The sequence below is a fragment of the Tachypleus tridentatus genome, chromosome 13, assembly GCF_004210375.1.
Source record: "Tachypleus tridentatus isolate NWPU-2018 chromosome 13, ASM421037v1, whole genome shotgun sequence".
Taxonomy (NCBI): Eukaryota; Metazoa; Arthropoda; class Merostomata; order Xiphosura; family Limulidae; genus Tachypleus; species Tachypleus tridentatus.
This window is the reverse complement of record NC_134837.1, coordinates 179,570,690-179,583,034: the sequence shown is the minus strand read 5'-3', so window position 1 is coordinate 179,583,034 and position 12,345 is coordinate 179,570,690. Positions and strand designations below refer to the sequence as shown.

General features: G+C 29.5%; 1 protein-coding gene across 1 annotated transcript in view; it reads right to left on the bottom strand.

Moving 5' to 3' along the window:
* LOC143236391 (uncharacterized) overlaps positions 1-12,345 on the bottom strand; it is a 49,415-nt gene that overhangs the window by 3,079 nt on the left and 33,991 nt on the right. The window contains exons 12-18 of the mRNA XM_076474658.1: positions 11,721-11,852; positions 10,605-10,814; positions 9,557-9,604; positions 8,933-9,025; positions 4,625-4,881; positions 2,947-3,108; positions 1,103-1,174 (exon numbers count right to left, since the gene is read on the bottom strand). Of these exons, the coding sequence (XP_076330773.1) occupies positions 1,103-1,174; positions 2,947-3,108; positions 4,625-4,881; positions 8,933-9,025; positions 9,557-9,604; positions 10,605-10,814; positions 11,721-11,852 (974 nt within the window). The remainder of the gene's footprint in view (positions 1-1,102; positions 1,175-2,946; positions 3,109-4,624; positions 4,882-8,932; positions 9,026-9,556; positions 9,605-10,604; positions 10,815-11,720; positions 11,853-12,345) is intronic.

The following is a 12,345-nucleotide window of genomic DNA, read 5'->3' as shown; positions in this document are numbered from 1 at the left end:
ACTCAATACATTTGGGTTTAAGTTGAAACACATATGCCAGATTTTGTTAAATTTTGCTTCTTGCCATGGTTATTGTTTCAATAAACTTTGGCTGCACACTGTTTAATTTTTAAATCCTAAAATAACTAAGCTTTGATAGTTTTAACAGACAATTTTAATCTAATGTAGATGCACTTGTTAGGTTTGAGTAAATTAAATGTCCACTGCAATGATACGTGAAATAGTCTTTTCAACAACAGTTAAAGACCTGCATGGTTTAGTTCCACATGATAAGTACTCAAAGAATAATTTGTTAAGTGTAAGAATATATTAAAACACAAGGATGATTTGGACATAAGTATGCTGCAGAGTTTTGAAAGTCAATGTTCTATTATAAAAAAAATCATTTCACAATTTTGTTCTTCAAATTATCAGGTGATTATTCCAAAAATACTGTATATAAAAATTAATCCATACTTTACTTTTTTTATTATAATTAAATACAAAAGCAATCAGAGCTTGCATGCCATTGCTCAGCTGCTCCTTTTTGAGATTGCATGTATTTATATTGAATAAAATCAAATTCTGAGTTTTTGAAGTTTTTTACCTTAATGTGGCCAAGGAATTTGCTACAAATCTAATCACACTATAGTTATTGATCCAAGAATGTGAACATGCCCTATCTCTCAACTATGTATATACATATATAAAAAAGTTTCAAAATCATCCAGAGATTAGTTCTGGACCAAATTTGGGTAGGAATGTCCTACAGTGACATGCTTTGAGATACGCACATGGAAACAGAGACATGACTGTAATACTTTTTTTCTCCCCACTCCAATAGAGACGATAACAATGACAACCTCTCAAACACAATATCAAATCATCATATCTATATAAAATTAACTAAATCTGAGACTACTGCAATGAAAGGGGTTAATATCTGTCACAGTTTTGCTATTTAGGTTATTTAAACATTTTTCTTTGCTTTAGGACAAAAAATAAAATTACTCCAAAGCTTAAATTTGCTCAAGTTACTCCAAAGTAACATTGAAAATAAGATTTGGAAGTAAATTCTCAATACAAAAGCTAAAATGCCTGAGTAGAGTTGTTTATTACATACAGTGTTCTGTCTCTAACAGCCCAGTGTTCCATTTCTCTTTTGCTGATGTTTTCTGGTTCTTCATGACATAACCTGAACAAAAAGAATAAAAGCAAATTAAGTTTCAGCTTTGAAAGTTTGGTTGATCCTTCAATTAGTATTATAAAGGAAAAACACCTTATTCTCTTAATGCATTTAGTAATATTCTGAAGTCTTTTTTAGTTTCTGTATAAAAGAAAATACTTGGAAGAAATATATGAAATAAAAAACTTGTGTGACTGTAACTCATTTCATATTACATCTGCAAAACTGAAACATATAAACTCAAGTGACTGGAAATATGAGCATACTATAAATTCCATTGAAAGCTAGATATCTTTAAAATTTCTTTTTCATTATAAAGTACAAAGATTGACTTTGTTACACCAAAACTGCTTTGAAGCGTCAACACCTTACTATCCATATCTCCAAGTCCGGTTGTCCTCTATCTGATAACCACGCATCTTGACAATGGCCCTCTAGTGTAGTCCCCTTTTTTGTAATTTTTATTGGTTAGAATCTGAAACACACCAATTTTGTGGAAATTTCAACTGTTTTATTTATTACCCCGCTATAAAAATACTGCCTAGTTATGATTGGCGATGATCGCTGCAATAGTTTTCAAGACCCAAATTTTGGACGTATACATCTCGAGCTACATCGTAATAAGATGATGAGTGGCACACAATTATTTAATCAAATTTAACGTTGCTAAGACATTTTCATAAATACACTAGTTAAATTAATTATTATATCTGAGCATAGTAACTTCTCCAATATAAAACCTAAGTGTCTACAACCATGACACTCTATAGCTTAAGGACATTTAAATTTCATATCATCTGGTAGATTTTCTTGTAATTCATATAACTCATCATAAAAATCAGATATCCTTCTATAATAGAATATTATCCCTTATACTTTACACTAAAAAATGTTGGCATAAAATATTATACAGATTAAATATTATTTAATAACAACTTTGTACAGATTCAATACTGTTAAACTGAAATAAGCTTTAGACTGTAGACAAAAGCCATTTAATCATCTATTGAAAGCAGAAGTGAAGATTCTGATGTTCATGGTTTAGTTTAATAAAAAATTCATACAGTATTCAAACTGAAAGTGGTCCAATATTATCTTTTCCACTTTAAATTTTAATAAATAACTATAGAAATACAACTATACAATTTTCAACATCTTGCAACCCAAGTTAAAGTTTTTTATTGACATGTCAGTAAATTACTACACTTGCACCTCTAGTAGCTCTCGGCATGTCCAACTGACATTTGATTTCACCCCATATTTACTGCAGCATGTGTACAGATATAGAGAAGATGGCATCTGTTATCCTGATATTTCCTATAGACGTGTGATACACGATGATTTCAACATACATACCCCAACAAGAAAAGTCTAGTACAGTGATGTATGGTGAACATGGGGACCAAAAATTTAGCCTAATATGCAACCCAAATAATGTGCTGATACTTTTTTCACACATTTGCCATTTTATGGGGTAATGCTACTCACAGGAGTGAAAAAAAGACTGATTTGGGCTACAATATGTTGAGAGCTGCATGGCTGTTTTCTTTATATATTTAATTATTACATTTTAGAATAGGGAAGATTGGACCATTCTACATGTTTTAACAGAAATCTTCATTTATTTACAGCAACAAGAGCATTGGTCATTTTAACCTTTATATAAAACATTAGTGCTAACACACATTGGCTTTGAACTGATAGGAAGTCCAATAGAATATGTTGTGGTTGTAATTTTAGATAGTGGAAAAAATTATCAAAATAAAATTTTTATAGCCTACCATGGAATGACAGTTTCTGTCTCAATATCTAACATCTCAGGATTCTGTAAATTATTTGAAGAACCTCTGCTATCCTTTTTCACTCTTTTTGTGTTATCATGCTCACTCTTTCCTTTGCTACCAGTTCTCTCCCTTTGGTCATTTCTCGATGAATCTTTACAACTGTACCATAACAATTAGTAATTACTATAGATATATAAAACATTTTTTCTCAGCTGTACTTTATATATATATTAAATAATTCTATCTTTGTACAACTAACTCTCAGTTAGGTTGTGAATAAAAACAATGGTAATATTTTCTTTTGATACATAATTTATGTTGCTATGAACTTTACTGAAAACATGGATTTTTATTTTATGGATAAATCACGCTTCATATGTACAAAGTTCCATTTCTTCAGTTATGGAAGTTATTGGTTTTAAATAACCACAATTTAACAAGCTGTCTCAAAGAAGTATTACAAGTATAATAGAAAATATTAAACATTAACTATTTTGTAAAATAACCTTGAAATAATATCCCTTTTAAAATATAAAGTTGTCAGGTACTTCTTATATTGAAAATTCTCAATATTCTGTACAAACATAATATACTAAAAGGAAATGTGTGTTATATTAGTAGAAAACAAAAGTTATAATAATTTGTAATTTAAAAAGAATACATTTTTGTGAAATTAAATAATTATATCTAAATGAAGTTTAATGAATAAACAAAATCATGAGGAAGGACTGCATTAAAAACAACAAATCCCAACCTCTGATTAATTATAACCATATAATTTAAGCCATAAACCAAAACACATTAACATGAATTTTTTAAAAATATGCTGCACATTTTTTAAAAAAGGATCCTAGGGTACAAGCTACAATGTGGGATTATAAAATGTATCCTAGGTTTTGGAAATGACTGAAGAAGTAAAACCCACAGTGCAGTGGGGATACACCATCTTAACCTCCAATTTGCTCGTCTCACATAAGAAAATCAGAAATTAGGAGAGCGAGATGCAAGTCCTCAAGCTCACAATGTCCCACATTTATATTACTCTTCACAACTGATTACATATATACACACACACACACACACAAGGAAATTTATTTGGATTTTACAAACTAAAATCATTATTCAATGCCAAATGTGTCTTTATAACCACATTTCATGTTTTGGAATTGACTCCAGATATGTTAAAACAATACATATCTAGCTCTACAAGTAAATAAGAAGAAAATCTCCTTAACCTTCAAATGCTCATCCGATTTTTTTTCAGACATTTATTGACATAGATTGGCTCCAAGTAGTCTGATTGATTTTTGCTTGAATTTACAAACACTTTTATTATTTTATTTCTAGAAAAAGAAACATGCAAAGAGAAATTTGTATAATATCTGTGTTTATTTGGTTAACAAATGTTATTTCTATTTTTTAAATATTTAGGACCAATAATTTTTTTGTGGTATCTCAGAGATGTGAATCTAAATTTGTGATACTGTTATTTAATAAGTGCAATTTTTAATTAAAAAAAATTTAAAATGCAGAAACTTTTGCTTTGTAATCAAATTAGTTATACAAATAAAAGTAATATGAAAAACAGAGTTGGTAAAAACTGATAATTACTTTAAATATAGAAAAAGCTATAACAAGTGTTGGAACGTTAAAGAATGATTAAGAAATGACCAACCTTTCTTTATCTTTTACTTTGGGCTCAATATTTTCACTGATATGATCCACTACATTGAAAGGCAGAGAAAGCGATGCAGTGGGCTTGTTGAGACATAATGGGGGAATTATAGGAAGAGAGTATTGTTGACTCTTAGAAGTAGAAGGAAAAGATGGTATAACTGAAAAAGTTAGCTTAGTGTTGAAGTTACTAATGCTTGCTGGTCCTACATTACCACTGGCAGAGACAACGGAATCCAGAGGATAACTTTGATTATCCTACAATTGGATGTTAAATATAACTTGTGAGAACAATGAAGCAAACTTAAAATGTTAACTAGGTTCTATGGAAAACATATGCATATAATAAGTCTTATATTTTTATATGCATATGAATGTACTAATAATTGGGAAGTGATCATTTTAAGTTAGAAAAAAACATTCACAACCTAACACTATTTAACTAAAAATAATAATTACTTCTATCAGGTCTATCAAATAATATTTTTTAAAAAGAAGCTGAGGTATTTACTTCTTTAAACAATATACAATTCCACTCTTAAGCCAGCATGTTATAAAACATGGGGGAAAGATGTAATCCTAAGATAATTATTCACTATCCTCTCATGTTACCTTTACCAATAGTGCATAACATACACACAGTTAATAAATCATGATGTTTAACTATATAAAACTGAAATAGTTGGACATATCTGTTAGAGATAAATGTTTTTAATGACAATACTCATTTTTTCACAATATATACAATTACTTAACAATTAAAGGTAAAGTATTGTAAGTGTGAATGTTCTGTGATGTTAATTACTCAACAGTTACATTGAATGTTTTTATTTCAGTGCACAGCTTCTTGTTACTTATTTGATACAAGTCGTTTTATACTGTTATCTGTGCTTTGCCAAGAACTTGTGTATATTTCTTTTTGCCTAATATCTTAATTACCATCATTCTAGATTTGTAAAAAATATTATATAATGTTAATACCATTCTATTCGCATTCTTTCACCTGACTAAAACAGAATTTTGTATATTATATTCAAATTTGCCTAACTTACAATGTTAAAATAACTGCTGGTGAAAGCAGGTAAAATAAAAACTTTGAAGCAGAAAAATCATGTAGAAGCACTGGTTACGAAGATAACTTTATTACAAGTTTTCAAGCAGACATTTTGTTAGAAAGTTATCAAACTGTTCTACAAGATACAAAGATGAAAAAATAGTGCATGATGATAATACCAACAATAAAGGAAGAAACTGAAGATAACAAATCACAAAGATTGTTGTATCTAAGTGCCAAAAATAGACAAATAAAATGAAATATAAATTATAACAGCTAAATAAGTAATTAAGGTAGTTACAATGTAACTATATATGGTGTGGTTTGAAGGGTATGGATAATTAGTTCCTTAAGTTTGGTTAAAGATAGCTATGATTGTAGAAGTAGGTTTCAACTACTAGGTAATTAATTAGTGTAACCTAGTAAATGTGATTTGGAAACATTTCATTATATGTAGTGTAAGTGGTTGGATGTACACTTTACCTAAGTGTGGTTAAAGCCATTTATTAAAAAAAATAAAACCATTTTGACATCACATGAGAAATGGGCACTTATGAGCTTCTCTAGCATATAAACTAACATTTAATAAAATCACACACACAAACATACATGCCATTGTGTGTCTCACGTCAACTGGTATACTGACATACAAGTCTAATAGTACACCTGATTTAAATATGAACAACTTCCAACTACAAAGTTTATGTTCTGTTTTAAAGATCATGTCTACATATAAATGCTGTTATAATAACAATTTATTTATGTTTTTATGTAGCTCATAAGCAAACTTCAATTAGACAAACATTGTCACACATTAATAAGCATTTGAGCTGAAAGATTTTGATATTCTATAGTTTTCAGCTTTATAAAAACTGAAGGCAATAATTAATAAAAAATCAGTTGAGATACTCGTTCTGGTTTGTAATAACAATTGTTCTGTGCAGGTGTTAAGTCTAGATGGTTAGCAAACAGCCTACTGCCATCTGATACTTATGTCTGTATTATTACAAAAACTGAAAAATAGCTTTAATCTCAGCTATTACACAGAGTATTACGTACTGCTAAACACATGTAAATACTGTACATGTCTTTCACAAATAAGCTAACATAGCTATGTACATAAAAATGTAAATAGATTTGTTTGTTTTGAAGCACGAAGCTACACAATGGCTATTTATGCTCAGCCATCCATGGGTATTGAAACCTGGATTTTAGTGTTGTAAGTTTGCAGATATATTGCTGTGCTGCTGACAGACACATTAATGGGATGTAGCACACACTTGCTAAAACTACAACTTACATATTAAGAAAATATAACATTTCTCTATGTTTAAAAATATATCACAATATATTCTTATGTTGAAACTTATTGCACAAAAAAACAAAAAAGATCACAATAAATTATGTGAGAAAGAACATATAATAAAAAAATATTTGTTGCTACATGATCTATTCCATGTTAAAATTTTTTTTACTTAAGAAAATAAAGAAAAGCACTACAATCAACTCAATTTACAGAATTATGTGAAACTTAGTTCAATTTCAACAGCATCACTTCATTTCTATTTACTTACCTTATCTACTACCAAACGATTTCCTTGTATGCTAGCAAGTAAAAACAGATAAATTCATAATAAACTTGAAGACACCAGTGTTTCAATTTAAGATAGTAGCAAAGATTTACTCTTAGAGCCAAGCTTTAAACAGCTGGGAAACTGGTACTTGATGACATGGGTGGCATTTTCAGTAATATAATATTTCAGCTTAGTTGAAAACAACATTTAGAATTCTATACACAAAAAATGTAATAATTTAAGAAAAAATATTACACAAAAAAAGTATTTCTGAAGATGGTTTAAGAAGATACCTTATTTGTCCTACTACAGATGTCCGTGTATTAAAAAAGTGTACATATTTTGTCTTGTATCTGTTTATTAATTATTAATAACAAGTAAATATACTAAAAATTATGTTCTAAACTTACAATGAAGTAACTGTGTTAATTAGTTAATATTGCAAGAATCTCTAATAATATTCTTGTTAGGTGAATATTATTAACCTAACATATTAAGCCAGAACGTAACATATACGTATAGTACAAAAGTTTCTGACGTAAAAAAACACATCACACTACACTGTTTGTAGACAGGCCACAGAATAATAAAAGTCAAATTTTTTACATCTGAACAGAGAGTTAATAACACTTTATTTAAATAATCTGTAAAAACTAACACAACACTGTAATTCTGCAGATATGAGCAGTGGTGTTGTAGACAAAATGTCAGACATGACTAATCCCTGACAACACGACTTGTAATTCTACCACAAGAAGCCTACTGGGTGGTGGGGTACAAGTTTTTATATACAGTAAGATTGTTAACAACATATAGCTGAATGATACATCATTCTGAAGAATGGTCTTCAATGTTCTCTCTCTATGGAAGGAAGAAGGTGTATAGCAAAGCTTTAAGACAGTCACATTATCCATAAGTATAAAAAATTCAAGTTAAAGGAATACCAACCACTGTAAAGTGAAGCCTATGGCTGCAAAAAGAATGCATTCCTACTCAAAAATCTATTACACTGAAGCTGGGCATTCTTCTGGTATTTTAACAATGTAATTAAACAAAAATTTGAAGTTTAAAACTAACAAACTAAAATTTTATGAACTTCTATAAACACCTTGAAGTAAAGGACTCCTTTGGAAGATAGCTGACTGAAGAAAGTAGGTTCTCAGCAATACCATTCATCACCCTCATTGCAGTGGTAACCTTTTTTTTACATACTTCACATGTAAAATTTGAACCCACAAGTGCTCTACTGATTGAGATATAGGGTGACATTATTAACAGTAGGTGTGATATGGTTCTTTTTTCTTTTAACAACTCAAACTGTTACACTGCCAAGTCTTCCAATGCAATTTAAAGCCTACATCCATGTAGAAAATTTATGAAGATGTGATCTTACAGTAACTTAAATGTTACTTTAAGATACTTGTTACAACAGAAATCATGGTAAGTATTAGTGAGTTATTAGGAAGATAATCAATTATTGTGAATAAGTTCCAAGGGCAATGTATGACCTAGAACACTATCCCTATAAAGTGTGATTAATCTCAGTACAACTAACTGTAAGGTAGGTCAAAAATCAAACTAAAATGTTGAAATACTGGTCACATCAGAAACTCAATCGAATTATTTGCAAATAATACTACACTAAAAGACTGACCCTGATGTTACATTGGTGCATCCTTACCATAATAAAACTGCCACTGGGAAGTAAAGGACTTAGGTATCGCTCAAAGAGAGATGTTCTGTGAAACATTGCTACACTGGCTCTTCTAGAAATCTACAGGTAATATTATAAGACCATAAATTTTATTACATCTACACTGATATAAGTAATTACAGCAAAGTTACGTTTTGAAATAATTTAACTGAAATTGTTTTCAAATTTGTTATTATTTTAACACTGAAATATGTGCTCATGGTGGCATTAAAACTTTATTTCTTGGAATGAACTGAAGAAGGTTCATGTTTCTTTGTAATTAAACACAAAAGTACACAACTATCTGTGATGTTCCCAAGATGGGTATTGACACCCGTTTTCTGCATGTAAATCTACAGACTGATCATTGTGAAACTGGGAGGAGTTTAAGATGTCAAGAAGCTGTAGAGGAAGTTTATGTAAAAAAAAAATATAAAAAAATCTGTACTTGTAGATGCTTTGATAAATATATAAATTTAACATATATCACAATTTGTAAGGCTTACTGTATATATTTAAACACATCATTGCTTGAAATTTACGCGTGCTGAATATAATTGGACTTTGATTTTCAAACCAGAAGTTTTTAAACAGATATAAAAAGGAATTCACCTCTTTAACAGCTTGAAGGTGGACAGAGTAAGGTGTTAATCGAGGAGCCTATGAAAAACAAAAGTAAACACTGGAATGAAGAGTGAATGATTTTGTGAACTTAAACTGAAAACATACAATCTTAAACAGTGGTAAACAACCCTGAATATTTAATAATTATATGACTAATATTGAAAACAAAAAAACAATAGCATGGAAAAAATTACAAAAGAATTTGAACAAACTAAATATATGACATTAGTATAAAATGTTGTATCAACATAAAACTCAAATTAAATAGTCATCACTGAAAGTATACATTATATCAAAACACAATGTCAAAATACGTTAAGTAAAACACAAAGTGGAAAGTAAGGAATGAGCCAGTTTGTTTATTTTTAAATATACACTTGAGAGAAAGAAAATTAAAAACTTGCTGTACCTTTTTTATTACTATCCTCAATGCAGCAAAAAAAGAAAAATTTACTCAAAAATGGTTAGTATACACTTTTACAAATTAAGTCAGAAACTGAGTAAAAAACCATGAGTAATAAATAATATGCAATACTTATGATGCACATACAAATACTAGAAAAATTTGGCACACTACAATCTTTTGCCACCAATGTCAGTAATACCAGCCTCCCATAAGCGCCATCTACATCACTTAAAATGCAATTCAGATTTTAATCAACAAACATAAGGGTTTGCAAACTGATAGAGCTTTTCATGAATATATATAATATAATGATTTATAAGCTAAAATAAATATAGAAGGTATTTCCAGAAATACAATCATTAAAAGAAACAACAGTAGTTTATATTACAAGTTTTGTTAATTATACCAACTATCTTATTAGATTGACTACTGTTTTAAATTCAAGTAAGATATATTTTATGAGTATTTCAAAAATTCAGATATCACACAAATTTATTTTCTGTTCACATTTACTGTACATTAAATTCTAGACACATTTAATTTTTTCAATAACTTAGACAATGATGATGCAAGATATTATAATTATTTTTTTGGATAAAATATTACTTAAGTATTTTTTGATAAACTCACAAATTTTGGGACATTTGAAACAGTCAAGTAACGTCGTGACCTATGTACTTTGCTATCTTCTCCAGCTGATTCACTATCAACAGGAACAAGGTGATTTTCCATCAACAAACGTCGGGTTTCTTCCAATTCATGGTGTTCTTTTTCATATAAACGTTTCATATTTTCTACATACATAACCATAATATCAAACGCACGATTCACTCTTTCTTCCTGTAGTAATCACAAAAACAAATATTAAAGAACTTTAGGGTGTTGCTTACACAGGGAAGCTATCTTGTTCAGTTTTATTATTACTATTAAACAATTGTTCTATTTCGTAATATATACTAAACACTTTATGAAGACCTAAATGTTAAATTAATTATCATGAACATAATTAGATAATGGAAACAGGAAAACTGACATGTTTTGCACGACACCCTTACAATGGTAAATACACTTCAAAGATATGGTCAAGAAGCATGGTCGTCAGATAGAGCATGACTAAATGTTCTGACGTGAAAAGTAATAATGTTGTGAGGCTCCAAAATCATTTTCATATAAAGTTCCAAATCTCTGTACTAAGGTATTTTCAGAAAGATTAAACAATTCTCTTTTTGCATTTGTTTTGCACTTTTTATAACACCCTTGTAAACTATACATTCAAAGACCATAAACTTGCTTGCTCTGTTTCTCTATCATACTTTTGTGGAATGAGGTAATACTGATTTCAAGGGATGGTACAGAAACATGAACAAGTTAGTATGAGTTAGGAGTTCATCTTCCTTGAATGTATAAAATTTTAATGATCACTGACTGAAATAATCTAAGAACTGATCAGGCCTTGGTCCAACCTACATATGGGATCATTATTCATCATCTTGTCTCAGTGCCATGCAGGCATTTTTCTTTAAGCCTACTCTCCTACTCCTATGGTAAATAACAATCATTACGATGAACACTAGCCAGTACAGGCAAAAGACCCTAGTAGTACACTGAGATTTGCATAAGAGTTGTTTTATTCAGCTATTTGTGTTTTTTGTTTTTCCTTTGTCGTGTTTGTAATCTGCCAGTATTTGAAGCTTACAAAAACCTCATAGTCAAAATACATTAGTGGATTTATCGATAAATTACTACCTGCTGAACAGCACCAAACACTTCAGCTCGACAAGATACCCTGGATGTAGACTGTTGGAGAACATCTACTTCTTGTTTAATGCTTGTAATCAACTCTCGCACTTGATGATTAGCACTCAGTTGACTTATGACCTTGAAGCAAATATGCAAAACTTTGTATTAATCACACATCAATAGGCATTAAAATTATACCTGCCATTTATATAAAAAAAACAACACAAATTTAAAATGTTTTGTTATGATGTCATTCAGCTGAATTAAAACAAAAACAAATTAACATCACATTATGATTACAATTTACAAGTACTAAATGTACTGGTTAACAGGCACATACTTATGAATCAGAATTGGTAATAACATTTGAAATTATGCTTTCATTAAGATAAGGTGGAACTTTTTCACATTTAAGTACTTTTTTCTTATTATTATGACTTTTCAACTGTATATATTTCTCTTCAAAATATTTTATAGAATGTGATTTTCTTTTAATCTAGTATTTGGATGACAATTCATACCAGGTTAGTATAACTGAGAACAAATTAACATCTACACATTAAATTACATACACTTAAACTAATATGGAGCAAACAAATATCTAAATCTCTATGCACAAACTCTCCAGGTT